At 68.6% G+C, this 15,564-nt stretch overlaps 2 protein-coding genes across 2 annotated transcripts; one reads left to right on the top strand and one right to left on the bottom strand.

Moving 5' to 3' along the window:
• Window positions 1-2,321: 2,321 nt before the first annotated feature.
• On the top strand, window positions 2,322-3,470 carry SSTR5 (somatostatin receptor 5). The gene has a single exon (XM_045541052.1). It carries the CDS (start codon window positions 2,378-2,380, stop codon window positions 3,467-3,469), a length of 1,092 nt encoding a protein of 363 aa, XP_045397008.1. The 5' UTR covers window positions 2,322-2,377; the 3' UTR covers window position 3,470.
• Window positions 3,471-11,581: 8,111 nt separating this feature from the next.
• C1QTNF8 (C1q and TNF related 8) lies at window positions 11,582-14,393 on the bottom strand. The gene is made up of 3 exons (XM_045541053.1): window positions 14,312-14,393; window positions 12,964-13,186; window positions 11,582-12,439 (listed from the first exon to the last, which is right to left on the bottom strand). Exons 2-3 carry the CDS (start codon window positions 13,172-13,174, stop codon window positions 11,889-11,891), a joined length of 762 nt encoding a protein of 253 aa, XP_045397009.1. The 5' UTR covers window positions 13,175-13,186; window positions 14,312-14,393; the 3' UTR covers window positions 11,582-11,888.
• Window positions 14,394-15,564: the final 1,171 nt, after the last annotated feature.

Raw genomic sequence — 15,564 nt, forward strand, 5'->3', positions numbered from 1 at the left:
TCTGGGCCAGAAGGCCCCAGCACTGGCTCCCCCTCCCTGGGAGGAAAGGGCCTTGGGGGCAGTTTCCCCGGGGGAGGGGCAGCAAAGGAGCCTGTGGGTCTCCCTTCCGGGGCAGGCACAGAAGGTCCCCCCATTTTTAAAACAAACGAGAGCTCCCGCGGAGACTTCTAGGAGGGCCGTGGTCTGGAGACCCCTGGGGTCTGGGTGGGCGTCCAGGTGGACAGGACCCCGGCAGCCTCCCCACCTCGACTTCGTGGGGAGCTCGCAGCCCTCAGCCTGCTCCGAGGGCCCCCCAGGCACCCAGAGCCCAGAGGGGCTCCCCTGTGCCCCAACACGCCAACTCCCACGTCAGACTTCAGAGCAGCAAAGAAGGAAAACAGAGCATTGTCGTGCGCCTGCCTGTGGGAACGCAATTCTGCAACCTTCTTAGTCCCACAAATTACACACTCCCCTCCCCGTGGGCCAGTCGCCACCTCAGAGCCCGGCCACTCGGGCAGGGGGGAGGGGGCCAAAGCCCTGCGGGGGGGGGTGCAGCTCACAGGCCTCTGCAGCTGCAGGGGTCCTGTCCGCCCAGATGCCCCCAGCCCGCTGCTGTCCCCACGGCCCTTCCGCAGGGTAAAAACGGGGGAGGGGGGGTGGCTCCTGCGCCTGGCCCCGGGGAACAGGGATCAGCAGCCTCACTTGCTGCCCCCAGGAGCTGGCATCCAGGTGGTCTCTCTCCATCTGAGTCTCGTGGGAGAGGCCCCGTGCTGGCTGGGCACAGATGCTGGCTGGAGGCTGGGGTCACTGGGCACCCCTCTTCCCTAACACAGGAGAACGCTTGCCACAGGGACCCCGGGGGCAGGCTCTCCAGCTGCAGTCGTCCCCACACGTCAGAGCTTGACTTTAACAGGTCAGGTCTGGAGGTGCCCAGCGAGCACCTGCCCCGCTCCCTCCCCAGCCTGGGCATCTCTGTCCCATGGGCAGCAAGTCCTCCTGCCCCTCCTCCACCTCACTGATTCTCTCTCCAGCTCCATCCACGCTGGAGTCGTCCCACTGCCTTTGTGTTTGGTCTTTTTTGGTCTAAATACATTTTTCCATCCCAGATTTGCAATTTTTATTTTGTTTTTTGTGCGTGTATGTGTACTTTCACTTTCAAGATTTGTAATTTTTAAAAATAGACACCTGTTCATTTCACTTTTTAGAAGCCAAATATATTTCATAATAATTTATCTAAGTCATATCATGTTTATTTCTAAGTCATGTCGTTATTTCACCTGAGTGAATCTGCTGGCTGCCCTTCCCCGGTTGGTTTCTGAACTGCATTTCCCAGCGCAGGAGTGTTGGTGTGTCGGCTCCCGGGGAGCAGAGGGGCTTCCCTTTGTCATTGGTCACGTGTGGGTCCTGGGCTCCCCCCACCCCGGGCTGTCCCCCCCTCGCCTGCCGGCTTCCAGCCGCCCCCGCCCAGCCCTTGGAGCCCCTGGTCCAGGGCTGGTCCTTCCCTGGCCGCGGGTGGGGCTGTCCCCTGTGCTGAGGCGACTTGGGGTCACTGTAGGTCAGCTGAGCAGACCCAGGGCTCGGGGCGGCACCTGCTGAGTGACCTGGCGTCACACTGCCACCGTCCCTGCCTGGCAGTGCCACCTCTGCGCGCCCACCAGGCTGTTTCCCCTGGGCTCAGGCGGGACATTCTGTGCACTGCACGTGTCCACATGTTTATGAGGGGCCTCATCTGCCCTGCCCACGGGGGCCGAGGCCCACAGTGCCAGGCCTGGCGTGCGTCCCTCAAAGCAGCGGTGACTACGCCCCGTCCGGCCGTTTTCCAGGTCCTCCTAGCCCAGCGGGAGCACCTGTCCTGGGAGCACCTGTCCTGGGAGCACCTGTCCTGGGAGCACCTGTCCCAGGGGGCACCTGTCCCAGGGGGCAGGCTGGCCGGCTGCTGCCAGTGCAGGGACCTGAGCGGTTGGCGCTGCCTCATGGCCAAGCTCTGGGGGCTGTGCTCTCCAGAGCCGGGGACGCTTCTGCAGCCTGTGGCAGACCCGACACCCTGGCGGGGTCAGCTTTGGGGTCACCCAGGACAGCTGCACCTCCCACACGGGTCAGCAGGGCTGCGAGGGTTCCAGGGAGGTGTGGAGGGCGCCATGCCAGGCGGTATCGACAGCCCTGCCCGTCCCGGCTCCCGGCCACCTGCCCGGTTGCTCCTTCCTCTCCAGGCTTGTTTTCCAAACAATTTGCTTAATGCGATTCCCGGGCGGGTTGAACATGACTAATCGTGTTTACCCCGTAATCCCGCTGCCTCCGGCAGGCGGGGCAGCCCGGGCAGGGGTGCTTGGACGTCCGGACTCACGGCCCTGCGTCCGCCCTTCTCTTGCAGAGTCGGACGCGCCCTCGGGCCGCCGCCATGGAGCCCCTGTTCCCGGCGCCCGGCTGGAACGCCTCCCCCGTGGCCGCCCCGGGAGGCGGCGACAACGGCACGCTGGCGGGGCGGGCGCCCGCGGCGGGGGCCCGGGCGGTGCTGGTGCCGGTGCTGTACCTGCTGGTGTGCGCCGTGGGGCTGGGCGGCAACTCGCTGGTCATCTACGTGGTGCTGCGCCACGCCAAGATGAAGACCGTCACCAACATCTACATCCTCAACCTGGCGGTGGCTGACGTGCTCCTGCTGCTCGGGCTGCCCTTCCTGGCCACGCAGAACGCTGCCTCCTTCTGGCCCTTTGGCCCCTTCCTGTGCCGCCTGGTCATGACGCTGGACGGCATCAACCAGTTCACCAGCGTCTTCTGCCTGACCGTCATGAGCGTGGACCGCTACCTGGCCGTGGTGCACCCCCTGCGCTCCGCACGCTGGCGCCGGCCCCGCGTGGCCAAGCTGGCCAGCGCCGCCATCTGGGCCTTCTCACTGCTCATGGCGCTGCCGCTGCCGCTGTTCGCGGACGTCCAGGAGGGCTGGGGCACCTGCAACCTCAGCTGGCCGGAGCCCGTGGGGCTGTGGGCCGCCGTCTTCGTCATCTACACGTCCGTGCTGGGCTTCTTCGGGCCGCTGCTGGTCATCTGCCTCTGCTACCTGCTCATCGTGCTCAAGGTGAAGGCCGCGGGCGCGCGTGCCGGCTGCCGGCGGCGGCGGCGGTCAGAGCGCAAGACGACGCGCATGGTGGTGGTGGTGGTGGCCGTGTTCGCGGGCTGCTGGCTGCCTTTCTTCGCGGTCAACCTGGTCAACCTGGCGGTGGCCCTGCCCGAGGAGCCCGCCTCCGCCGGCCTGTACTTCTTCGCCGTGGTCCTGTCCTACGCCAACAGCTGCGCCAACCCCATCCTCTACGGCTTCCTCTCGGACAACTTCCGCCAGAGCTTCCGGAAGGTCCTGTGCCTCCGCAAGGGCTACGGCACCGAGGACGCGGATGCCACGGAGCCACGGCCGGACAAGAGTGGGCAGCCGCAGGAGGCCACGCCGCCCCCGCACAGCCCCGAGCCCAACGGGCTCATGCAGACCAGCAGGCTGTGAGCCCAGTCGCCCCCGGGGCCTGCGGTGCGCTGAGGGCCCCGTGCCGGCACTGAGGACGGGGCTGCCGGCCGAGGGTGGACACAGCGTGGCCGGCAACCCGTGGCGACCACCTGCCTCCCACCAGCCTGCGCCGGGCGGGGCCCCCCAGAGCTGGGGTCGGGGCAGCGCTCGGGGCCTCCCCGCCGCGTCCCGCCCATGTCAGCCCCCCCAGCCGGGGCAGCGGCTTTTCCTGAAGCTCCTGGGCAGGAGGGTCTTCCTGACCCTCAGTGTGAGCTGGTGACCTGCCCACCCCGCGGCCCCGCTGGGCCCCCCAGCTCCATGTGCCCTCGTGTGTCACCCTCACGTCCCCCCGGTCAGAGTCCAGGTGCCACTCTGTGAAATTAAAGGCCCCCAAAAGCCTCTGCCCTGGCTCTGCTCCCCGGCGCCTCTGCACTGTGGCCTGGCCTCGGAGGACGCGGCCGGGAGGGCCAGAGCCGTGCTGGGCCCTGGTCAGCCAGGTCACGCCTGTCTTGGGGGCTCCAGCCCCTGCCTGCAGCCCCCACCGGGTGCTCTGGCCACAGCTGCTGTCCGAGAGAGAGGGAGTGGCCCGGCGGGGGTAGGGGGACAGTCTGCCCTCCGGCTCCTCGGGGTGCAGCCAGCCGTGCCCGCTGGGGTTGGTTTTGTCGTGTGGGGCCCAGTGCCGGGGCCTGGCGAGGGGCTCCCACTGGAGGCCGGTGGAGACCAGGGGACCACGGCTGTGTCTCCTGCTTTTGGGCAGGGCCGGGCCAGGAGAGGGGCAGGGACAGGAGAGAAGAGGGGACAGTCCTGGTGGCTGTGGGCAGACAGCAAACGCCGTGCCAGGCAGGCAGCGGCCGCGTGGTTGTGAACGAGCGCCAGGCCCCTGCAGACCTGCGCCATGTCTACCAGAACAGGGCGTGTCCTCCCGGGAGGCGCAGGGGCGGCTGAGCCGTGCAGGGCAGGCCGGGCGGGCAAACAGCTCCAGACGGGCTGAGCCTGGGACTCTTTCTGAGTGACAAGGACACTCATGTCTGACAGCCGCTCTCCTGGATAAATCGGAGAATAAATGTTTGATTCTTTCTCAAAGCAAATACTGTCCCTGCAGCCGGCGCCTCCGGCCCCAGCGCGGCTCGAGGCTGTGGGGGGGGGATGGGTGGGAAGCGGGACCGGACGGTGCGGTTTGTGAACGGGGTGAAGGGAAGATGGAAGGTGTCTGGGGGTCCCGGGCTCCGACAGCATCGTCACGCGGGGTGGGGTAGCTTCTCCACAGGGAGCTCGTAGGGTTCCGCATCTGCGTCACCAGGAACCGGTGACAAAACCCACCCCCAGGTCCAGCATCCCAGGGCAGGTGCCCGGGGCCCTGGAGGAGCCGACGCATCCACCGCGATCCGGCTGCCGCGACCCGGGCGCAAAGCGCGTCTGCTCGGTGACTGGGGCGCGAGCAGATGGCTGGGAAGTCTGCCCGGATCAATGTCCCCATCGATCTGTGGTCCTGCTCGCCCAGGGCCGGCAGCCGAGCGTGGCGCGGGGGGAGGACAGCTGCCAGCCCTGCCGCCAGAGGTGACGATGCCCTCGAGCCCCGATCCTCGGGCGCCCTGGCCACCTCGGCCTTGACCACGCCAGGCCCCACCCTGTGCCCACGGAGTCTCCATGACTCCTGCCAGGCTGGCACGGTGGGGACAGTAAGTGCAGGTGGTGTCCCCAGCAGCTGGGCCTGGGTCGCTGTCCTACTTCCCGCAGCCTGGGCTGGCCGACCGCAGAAGCAGGGCACATGTGTCGTCCTCTGGCAAATGATGGTGTGCGCCTACTGTGTGCGCCAGGATGGGGTTCGGTCGTGGCCATCCAAAGTCCAGCTGGAAGAGCATTCCAGGCAGAGGGAACAGCATGTGTGAAGGCTCAGAGGCAAAGGTGCACAGCCAGGCGTGTTCTCTGCCTTGGGGTGGGTACAGGGCTGTGGGGGCAGCAGAGGGGAGCGGGTGGCCCCCCCATGCCCTGCCCCGAGGGGAGCTTTGTCCCAGCTGTGGGGTTGAGGAAGGACAGCTGCACTCACTGCAGCCGGAGAGAAGGGCCCAGAGAAGGGAGGAGGCCGGACCCGGGGCCAGAGCAGAGTCTGTGAGTCGTCCAGGCGCCGGGTCACGGTGGCCTGGCCCCGGGCGGGGGCTCTGGAGGTGCTCGGGCAGAACTGGCATCCCTGGCAAGGCCTGGGGAAGGAGGCAGCGGCACCAGGCGGGTTCCTGCTTGGAGTGTGTCGGAGGACGCGTCCCGGGGTCTGGTAGGCTGGGGGGTGTTCCAGAAGGCTCTGGGCAGCCCCTGGACCCTGGGCACCAGGCTTGGCTGGTGGGGACAGTCCCTGGAGCCACAGGGGAGGGACGAGAACCCAGATGCTCCAAGGGCCCCGTGTTAAAGGCCTGGCAGGGCTCAGGCGGGTGTCCCAGGAGGAGCTGGGTCCCCGGTGGGCCCGCCGCCCTCCTCACAGTCCTCAGCCACCACCCGGGGACAGCGCGGGTCTGTGGGCGGCCAGGACACCTGCGGGGGCCACAGAGCTGCTCCCCGAGAGCCCTGGGCTGCGGGTGGCACAGAGCAAACATCCTCGGGCGGCGGCTCTGTGCGCTTGGGTGGGTTTTATTGGCCGCGGCTACGCAGGCTCCCAGAGTGACCTCGCGAGACATCCGGCTCTGGGGGCAAGGACAAGTGGGGGGGGAAGGGTGGCTGTGAGGCAGCCCCCAGGTGGGCGTCGTCCTCCCCACAGCGAGGGAGCGGCTGGGCCGTCTGGGGGGCCGACAGGCCCTCCCAGCCCACCCCTCCCCGCCAGCAGGGGCAGCGTGGGGCAGGGCGGGGGCAGGAGGAGCTGGCGGGTGGGGAGGTGGGGCCGGGCAGAAGTGGGGGCTCTCTCAGGACCACTGCAGCAGCCGCCAGCCCCAGGGGGGACCCCAGGCTGGGGGGAGGGGGGAGGGGGGGCCACGGCCTGGTGGGTTCTCCGTCTGGCCCACCCTGGCCACAGCCGCGTCGCCCCCACCCCGTGACTCTCCCTGTCGCCCCCTCCCACCCTCCCCTTCCCCCAGACACAGACCTGTTCACAGTCTCACCCACCCTCTCCCCGCTGCAGCCCCCACTCCTGCCCCTGCCGCGGAAGCAGGGGTCTCTGCTCCAGGGTCCGAGGGATTTTGCGGCAGGACACTGCGCAGTGCGGGGGGGGGGGAGCCTGACATCCTCAGGGGCTTTGTCACCCTCGGGGCACAAGCAGGGACAGAGGAGCTGAGGAGCTGCCTGATGGAACAGAGGCCTCCAGCCGCCTCTCTCCTCCCTCCCTCCCGCACCCTGCTGGGCTCCCGCTGGCTGGACACGCCGGGAGCGGCCAGTGTGGTCCATGGCGGTCAGTGACCGCAGAGTTGGGGGGGGCTAACAGGAGACATGGCCACTCCACCCGAGTCCCTGTCTCGTGGTCATGAAGCCCGAGGGGGTGGCCAGAGGGTGAGGGGTGCCCGGGAGCCACCCTTGTGCCTGTGGAAGCCGAGCCCTCCCCTGCACAGGGCCCAGGTCCCGCCTGGCGCCGCCTCCTCCAGGGGGCTTGGAGCTCCGGGAAGGGACGCTGGCCACGTCCTCTGGCTCCCGGCTCTGCCCGGGGCCACGCCAGGCGGTCCTGGAGGGAGATGGGGGTCCCACTGCTTCTGCCCCCTGGCTCTCTGCACAGTGCAGCGGCCCGTGCCACCAGGTCCTTGGCCCCCAGGATGACTTTCATTCCTTCTCGTGTCTTCCCAGTGTCTTCCCAGTTCCCGTTTCCTCGCGGGTGTTCCCCGCGTTCCGTGCAGGTTCCTGACGGGCGGGAAGCGCCTGTTACCGGGTCCGGGTCGGGCGCAGCACGGTGGGTTCTAGTTCATGAAATCAGATGCGTCCTTGACCTACCTGGAGGATCCTTCCACTTTTTGCTTAATTGGGAGGTTTTTCCCCATCCAGAGTAGCTAAACGTGCCCATATATTTTCAGTATTTTGGTGAAATGCATATAACAAAATTTTAGCACCTTACCCGTGTCTGTGCCCAGTTCAGGGCAGCAAGCGCGTCCCCACGGCTGTGCACCGGCTCCATGTCCTGAACGCTGCTCAAAGCACAGACGGACGCTGTCCCGTCAGACCCCGCCCACCACGCGGCGTGTCTGTGGCGACTGCAGGACCACGTGTGCGCGGAACCACCCAGCGTGTCCTTTGTGACGACCGACTGCACCCAGCACAGAGCCCTCGGATTCAGCCGTGTCGTGGCGTGTGCGGTTAGGGCCGAGTCCTGTCCTCCCGGGGGCACACGCCACACGCCGCGTGTCGCCTCCCCGTCGTTCGCGCTGCTGCAGCCAAGCAGCCACCTCTTCACACTCGCGTTGGCCACGAGGTTTCAACATGTGAACTCTGGGGACTCGCTCAGGCCATAGTGTCTATTTTTGGCTACTGGGAGTGACGCTGCCACGAACACGCGTGTAAGTCCCACATACTTTCAATGGTTTCAGTGCCAAGAGCTCTTTATTCAGCGGAACTTGGTCTTGGCACACGCGTGACTCTGACATGGGAAGAGGCCCCTCCCCACGGCCGCCTGCTCTCCTGCACCCTCGTCCTTGGGGTGACAGCTTCCGTGTGTCTCTGCGTGGGGGCCACGCGCCCATTACATGCACGCTGCATTCGAGTACCCGCTAGAGACCGTGTCCGCCAAGGCTGAGCTGGGTCCAGGTTCCCTGCAATTCTCTCGCCGATTCACTCTTCCGGGTTCCCTTAAACATGATTCTTATGACGTTAAAAAGTGGAATTTTTACACAAATGTTCGTAATAGCCTCATCCAAGTGTGCGTGGACAGAGGATGAACAGATGTGGCCTGTCCGTGCCATGGAACAGTTCTCAGCCTTAAAAAGGAAGGACGCTGTGACACTCGCTGCCGCGGTCCCCAACCTTTTTGGCACCAGGGACCAGTTTCACGGAGGACAGTTCTCCACAGACCGGGGCGTGGGGGGAGCTCAGGGGTGACGCCAGCCACGGGGACGGCTGTGAATACGGGTGAAGCTTCACTCGCTCGCCCCGGTCCTGAGTTCCACGGAAGACAGTTTTTCCACGGAGGGGCTGGGGCAGGGGGGCAGTGGAGCTCTGCAGCCTGGCAGTTGGGGACCGCAGGGCCACAACACGGACGGACTTCAGAAACAGCATGCCCAGTGAGAGAGGCCAGAGGCAAAGGCCTCGGCTGCTGTGGCTCAGCCTGGGTGGAAGGCCCAGAGCAGGGGCCGCAGAGACGGAGCAGAGGCTGCCGGCCGACTTCCTGGGGGACAAGAACACTCTGGGACGAGACAGAGGTGGAGGCACAGCGCCGTGGACGTGGTAGACCCCACTGTCCCCTCTAACAGGTGGACTTTATGTTATATGAATTCCACCTAAATATTTAAAACCGGGTCTTACTGTAATTTTGCTACGCGGATAAACTGAAAGGGGATAAATTGCGTCCCAGCGAGACCGTCACCGGAATGTCACATCCTCCCCGCGGGGCGTGCCGTGGCTGTGCTCACGGTGGCTGTGGCAGCCACCCCGCCCCCCTCTGTCCTCTGGGTGGCGGGCAGCAGCGAGGACACATCGACCCCGCATGCCTGGCCTCGTTCCGCAGGAGCGCCCGCGACACCCGCCCGCCAGGGGCCTCGATCGCCCTGCAGAGAGTCCTGACCTCGTCTCGTCCTCCAGTGCTCAGTCGCTTTTTAAGGTACATAGACCTGGATGGTGGGCAGGACGCAGGGGCCGCCGCCCATCCTGGACCTGCCCGCAGGGCCCCAGGAGGCACTCTGAGGCCTTGGCCCGTCCTGCCCCCGCAGGGTGTGCTAACCGAGCGCGTGCCGACGCCCACGGCCACGGCAGACTGTTCCCGGCCTGTCCCTCGAACGCGCAGCCGGTTCCAGCCCTGCCTGGTCCTGTCTGGGCCTTGACTGGGCCTGGCTGCCACCCTCAGCCTGGTGGCAGTGTTTTCTGGGCTCCCTGGAGCGGGGACAGTGTCCTCCCAGCCTCCCGTGCCCTGTGGCACCAGCTCTGCCGTTGCAGAGGCCACAGACCCGCAGGGCCAGGGAGCGGGGCCGTTGTCGGGACGCCCGGAGCTCCCTGTGCAGCTGTGAGCATGGACGTCTTCCCCCCGCCCCGCCCGACTCCCCCTCGGGGCTGGGACCCCCACCCCACTGCCTCTGCCCCTTGGGGCACCTGCAGCCCTTGGCCCCCACGGGACCCTCTGGGACCCTCTCTGACACAGGGCCCCCTGTGGGATGGGGACGCTGAGGCCACAGGGCAGGCCAGGGGGACATGGGAGAGGGCTGGACTGTGGCAGGAGCCCGGCTCTGGCTGCAGGGGCCTTGGTGTCCCCTTCGCCTGGGAAGGAGGCCGTGTGACCACTGCACCCGCCTGGGGGCCCAGCCGGCTCCCGGGAACCCTGCCCGGGCGCCCTGGACCCTCAACAGGTCAGGCCCCTGCCCAGGACACACAGCTGGGACAGCCCCTCTCGGCCGCCTGGACTCAGCATGCTCGGGGGGGGCAGGAGGAGGACGAGGACACAGGGCAGAGGAGCCACCCCGGACCCTCCACCTCCCTGTTGGGCCCCTTCATCTCCACAGCAGGACCCTCCCTGCCCAAGGCCCCGTTGGCGCTGGAGGGCGGCTCTGTCCCGCCCACTGGTTGCTGGGCGCCCTGGGCGTGTGTGGCCATCCCAGGGGCCAAAGTGCAGCCTGAGGCTCTGCCCACCTCGGTGTCCAAGGGTGGCGGCCGATGGGGACAGGCAGGGCCCAGGCCTGGGAGTACCCCCCCTCCACCAGGCCTGTGGCTTTCCTGGGTCCCGACCCCAGCAGGGCCAGGGCATCACCAGCCCAGGACACCCCCAGCTTGAGTGACACCCCAGCCCCCAACACACAAGGAAAGGCTCAGAGGGGTCGCTTGGGGATGCAGGGGCTCAGGTGAGGGGTGGGCGGCCGGAGAGAGCCCCTCCCCCTGCAGATGGGCCCTGCGTGGGCAGCAAGTGGGGGTCCCACTGACCCCCCACTGCCCTGCTCTGTCCAGGGCTATGCTGGGCCCCAGCCCTGCCTGTGGGGACAGCTCCCAGGACGCGTGTGTGGGTGTCCTGCAGACCCGGGCTGGCCCTCAGTTTCCCACGTGTCAAGGGTGCAGCCCTCTCTGTCCGCAGGGCACGAGAGTTTGCCAGGTGGGGGTGGCCGGCAGGGCACCCAGCGTCCACTCAGAGTCGCGAGTGGCAGTGGCCGAGCTGGGCCCCGACAGTCCTCGGCCGGTGTGTCTGGGGCCCTGACCCCCTGCAGGCCTGCCCTCCCCCGCCCAGGCCCCTCTGCCGGACCAGCCCCGCCTGTCACCCCGGCCTGGCTCAGGGTCCTGCAGGGTGACAGCCTCCGCCCCACGGCCGGGGCTTCCAGGGGTGGGGGAGGGCACAGTGCCCCCTGCTGCACCCTCACCCCGTGTGGACAAGGACAGGAGGGTGAGCTTGAGACGGACGAGCCAGTCCCACCCCCTGGGAGGCCGTGGCCCCTGCCCCTCCCTCACCAGCTGCCACCCTGGCCGGGTGAGCCCTGGCGTCAGAGCAAGGAGCCTGTCCCCTGGGAGACCCTCTAGGGGTGAGGGAGGGCGGGTGGCCGGGAGGGCGGGGGAAGCCCCCAGTGACGTGAGCGTGACCAACCTCTGTCTGCGTCCTCCTGCCTGGGAGGACAGGGACACAGCTCGCTCGCCCCTCCCAAATGGGACCCTCCCTGCTCCTGCAGTGTGGCCTGGCCACGTGGCCCGCTGCGGGGGTCTGGGCACAAGAGGCCACTGTGGGTGTCAGGGGCTCGCCGAGTTCTGGGCACGTCGAGGTCTGATCTTCCTCCAGCCCTTCCGGACAGACCAGGGACCCCCCGAGCCCCAGAAAACCAGCCCCTGCCGCTCCGTCGGGCATCTCCTGCCAAGGACGAGCCCCTGCAGGCCAGGACCCCCTCCCTGGCTGTCATGTGCACCTGCCGCCTCTGACAGCCCTGGAATTTGGACCAGTTTCCCGCTGGAATCTGGGTCCCCAGAGGGCCGGCGTCTTCCTTTGCCGACTCGGCAGGTGCCTTGCAGTGTGGTGCAAACGTCCCCACTCGGTGGTGCCGACACAGCCTTTATTCGCAGAGCGGCCAGGGCAGTGAACACAGGTGAGCAACGGGCCCCGCCGGCCCCCGCCACACGCCCATGCCACAGGCCTCTGCCCGCGTGGCTCCGCGTGGTCCCTTCCTGTGTCCGCCCGCGAGGCCGGGCCGTGCGTCAGGCGGTGCCATCGCGAGATGCCTGTGCGCAGTCGGCGCCCAAGCACGGCTGCCCCCGCGCTCCACCGGGACGCTGCGGTCAGGCTGGGGTCCCGGGGAGGCCGTTGCGGCGGGGACGCGGCACGGGGGCTCCCGGGCACCGCCGGCTAGAGCTCCGCGGCCGGCTTGACCAGGTGGCCGCTGAAGGTGATGTACAGGTCCCCGCGCTCGCCGTAGACGGCGTTGCCGCGGTCGCGCCGGAACATGCGCACCCAGACGGCGTCGCCGGCGGCCAGCGGCAGCAGCAGGCTCTGCGCCTGCATGACGCTGCGCTCGCCGGGCTGCGTGTACAGCACGGCCGTGGGCCGCCGGTTCAGCATGACGTGCAGGTAGGTCTCCTCGCGGTTCCAGGTGTGCACGTTCAGGCTCAGGAAATAGACACCGGGCACCGCGCAGCGGAAGCGGCCCGCGGCCAGGTCGAAGGCGCCGTCCAGGTTCACCAGCTCCGTGTCGAAGGGCACGGCCTCCACGTCCTCGCCGCTGTGCAGCGCCTCGCGCCTGCCCACCGAGAAGGCCGCGAAGGCGCGCTGGCACGGGGCGCCCGGGGGCCCCGCCTGCCCCTTCTGGCCTTTGCGGCCCTGCGGGCCCCGGAAGCCCGGCGGACCCTCCTTCCCACTCCTGCCAGAGCGACCTCTGACCCCTGCCTCGCCCTTCTCACCTGCAGGGGCGCAAGCGGGGCCCTGGTCAGGGTCAGGGCCAGGCCCCATCCGCCAGGCCAAGGGCTGGGGCTCGAGGGTCTCCCCGGCCGTGTGGCTCTCAGCTGCCCTCAGCCTCGGAGCCTGTTTCCTCTTTGCCCCTCCACGCGGGAGGAAGGGTCTCAGCTGGGCTCTGACAGGTGGGAGGGTTGGGAAGTGCTTATCCAAGTCTAACCTAAGTGCAGCCTGCTGTCCAGCCCGCAGGACAGCGCAGCCTCTGTTGAGGGTCTCAGACCAACAGGGCCTCTCCCTTCGTAAGAGGCCTGCCGCTTGGGGACCTCAGGGGCTCAGCTCCCTTCCCCAAGGGCCTCAGCACCCCCTGTGGGCCACAGCCCCTCCCCAGGCTGGGCTTCTTCCTGTTGGAGCGGGTAGCTGGGTCCCCCCCAGCAGGCAGTGGGGACTGGCGCTCACTGTCCCTGCCTCCCAGCCCCTCCTCCAGACCCCAGGTCCCTGCTCTCAGCGGGGAGGGGTGACCTTGGACTCTCACCTTTGAGGATTGAGATGTCTATGGTGGGCCGTACTCGGGGCAGCCCCCACCGCGGGTCCCCGGCACTCCCGTGGCCGTACGGGCTGGGGGCGGCGGCCGGGGGCCGGGCCGGGTGGCAGCACTGCACACAGGGCCTCCTGGGCAGCCCCAGGCCGGGCCAGGCCGCCGTGGGCAGCAGCAGCACCAGGAGCACCAGGGTGGAAGCTGCCATCTCACTCAGGGCCTGCGGAGGAGACGCCCCCGCTGGAGCCCCCGCCCCACGGCAGCCCGGCCCTGCCCTCGGCTGGCTGGCGGAGACGGTGGGCGGCCGGGGAGCTCCTGCTGGGGTGGGCGGTCTGTGCCCCGCGCTGCTGCAGGCACCCTGAGCCAGGGGTCCTGTTCTCCAAAGCTGGGGACCCCACGCCTGGCAGGTGGAGGGAGCCGTCCAGACCCAGGAGCAGGCAGCCTCCCAGGACCCCCCGGCCGGCAGAGCCCTCGGGAGCGGCTGCTCCAGGGAGACGCCAAGGCCCCCCGCCCCCACGGCCTCCCTGGGGGCTCGGTCCTGCCCCACTGCATAAGCGGCCCCACCCTGGGCTCCCAGGGCAGAGCCTGGGGGACTTGGGCGGCCACCCGCGAGGCCCCCGAAGCAGGGAGGATGGTCCTTAGCCCCCGCCAGGCCGGGGCCTCCTCCCACCCCAGCAGAGCCCACCCTGCAGCCCCTCACGCCAGGAGGGCTAACCTGGCTCCACTTGAACTAGATGGGCTTCCCTCCCAGCTCAGCCGGCAGCTGCCCCAGGCCAGCCTGGGCCTCAGTTTCCCCCTGCAAGTGGGCCCTGCTTGTCCTGGTCCCCACAGGCTGCGTCTGGGCCCCGAGCCAGGCAGGAGGCCTTGCCCAGGGCTGGTCTCCCACAAGGCAGGCGGGTGGGGTCGGGGTCCTTGACCTTCCCTGCACCAGCTCTGCTGGGCAGAGACCAGACCCCTCCTTCAGGAAGCCCTCCGGGATTGCGGCTCAGGCAAGTTCCGTCCTTGTGCACAGTGGGCCTGAGGCCCCCGAGCGGGCGAACTTCTCTGGCAGTTGAGACCCCTCCTCTGCCTGAACCCCCAGAGCCCAGCAGACCCTGACTTGCTCCCCCCCCATCCCACTGGACCCCCCACGACCCTCCTGGACCCTTCCTGTGGAGGGCGTGACAAGAGTGGGAGTGTCCCTGGGCAGGCCTGGAGCTCTGCGGTCCCTGGTATCCCGGCCACCGGCCCCCTGCGGCCCCCGCGAGCGGCAGTCGGGCTGGCTCCTCCTCCGCTAGGGCCCAGAGGGGCCCCCAGCCCACCCGCCCGGTGCTGTGCAGACCCCAGCCGGCTCTGCAGCCCCTACCGTCCCGGACGGCGCGTGCCGCTGCTGCTGCTGCCGCCTGGTCGCCTCCTGCCCGTCTGCCCCGGCCGTCAAAGAGCCTTTCACGCTGGCCGGCGCCTGCGGCTTCCTCTCCCCGGCCAAGACCAACAGGCCGAGGGCCAGCTCTGGGCAGGGTGCTCACCGGGCCCCCGTCGGCCGCGCCGCCTGGCTGGGGCTCCGGGTCCCTCCCGCCAGCCTCCGGTGCCGCGCCTGGTCGGGGGCTGGTGCGGGGTGTGCGGCCCCCTCGGTGGCAGAAGCCCAGCCTGCTGCCCCCCGGGGGCACGGTGATGGGGGAGCAGCCAGGAGGCCGGAGCTTCGGCTGCGCTGGGCCTGGTGGGGGGCCCAGACCAAGGCCCCCGTGCCGTGCCGGTGACGCACGGAGCCCTCACACTCCAGCCAGGAAGCCAGGGCTGGACCCAGCGATGGGGCCCTCGCCCCCGAGATCCCCCAGGGGTCCAGCCTTTCAGCGGAGGAGGGTGGCGCCCGGCAGGAACGGCCCACGGGCCTCCCAGGACACGGCACGAGGGGGGGCTGCATCCTCTGCAGCCTGAGGTCAAGTCCACAGGGCCCTGGCATGGTCCCTGCTCTGACCGTGGGCCTCTGGGCGGGGACACAGCCATCCCCCAGGCCTCCTGCTGGCGGAACCGCCAGACGTGGCAGAGAAACTTGACGGTCGGTGGTGCCAGAGGGCAGGCTGCGGGCAGGGCAGGGCAGGGCAGGGCCCCCCACCCGGTGCCAGGTCGGAGGGAAGGACACCAAGGTGGACCCTGCCCATGTGGCTTCCCGGGGGTGGTGAGGTCATGGCAGGGCCCCCCAGCTGCTGGCCCTGGGAGGTGACAGCTCACACCCGAGCAGCCCCTGGCACAGCTGTGTTCACCTGGCCTTGGCCATGGCGGCGCAGGTTGGGGACCAGGCCCTGCAGCTGCCCGAGTCAGCCCTGCACTGCGGGACCAGGGCACCAGGGCCAAGTGGGGGCTCCTCTGTGGCTGCCCCGTCGTGGCCACAGCGGCAGCTCAGAAGTGGCCCGAACGGTCCCCTCTGGTGGGCGGAGACTGGTGAACACACCATGGGACCCGCAGGCTCCGGCCAGGGTTCAGGTCCGAGTCCCTCTCCTTGGGCCTCCCCCTCAGGGCTCCGTGATGCCAGCAGAGCTGTCCCCCAAAACAGAGGGCTGTTCCCTGGGGGGCACGGGGCCTCCCCAAGACAGGGTGAGGGAGGAGGGTCCCTGGGTCCCT

This window comes from Lemur catta, chromosome 2, assembly GCF_020740605.2.
Source record: "Lemur catta isolate mLemCat1 chromosome 2, mLemCat1.pri, whole genome shotgun sequence".
Classification (NCBI taxonomy): domain Eukaryota; kingdom Metazoa; phylum Chordata; class Mammalia; order Primates; family Lemuridae; genus Lemur; species Lemur catta.

Coding starts and splice junctions, on each gene's coding strand:
- C1QTNF8 (XM_045541053.1), bottom strand. CDS start 13,174: ATGGCAGCTTCCACCCTGGTGCTCCTGGTGCTGCTGCTGCCCACGGCG. Junction 12,440..12,963: donor AGACATCTCAATCCTCAAAG/GTGAGAGTCCAA, acceptor GCGCCCCTGCAG/GTGAGAAGGGCGAGGCAGGG.
- SSTR5 (XM_045541052.1), top strand. CDS start 2,378: ATGGAGCCCCTGTTCCCGGCGCCCGGCTGGAACGCCTCCCCCGTGGCC.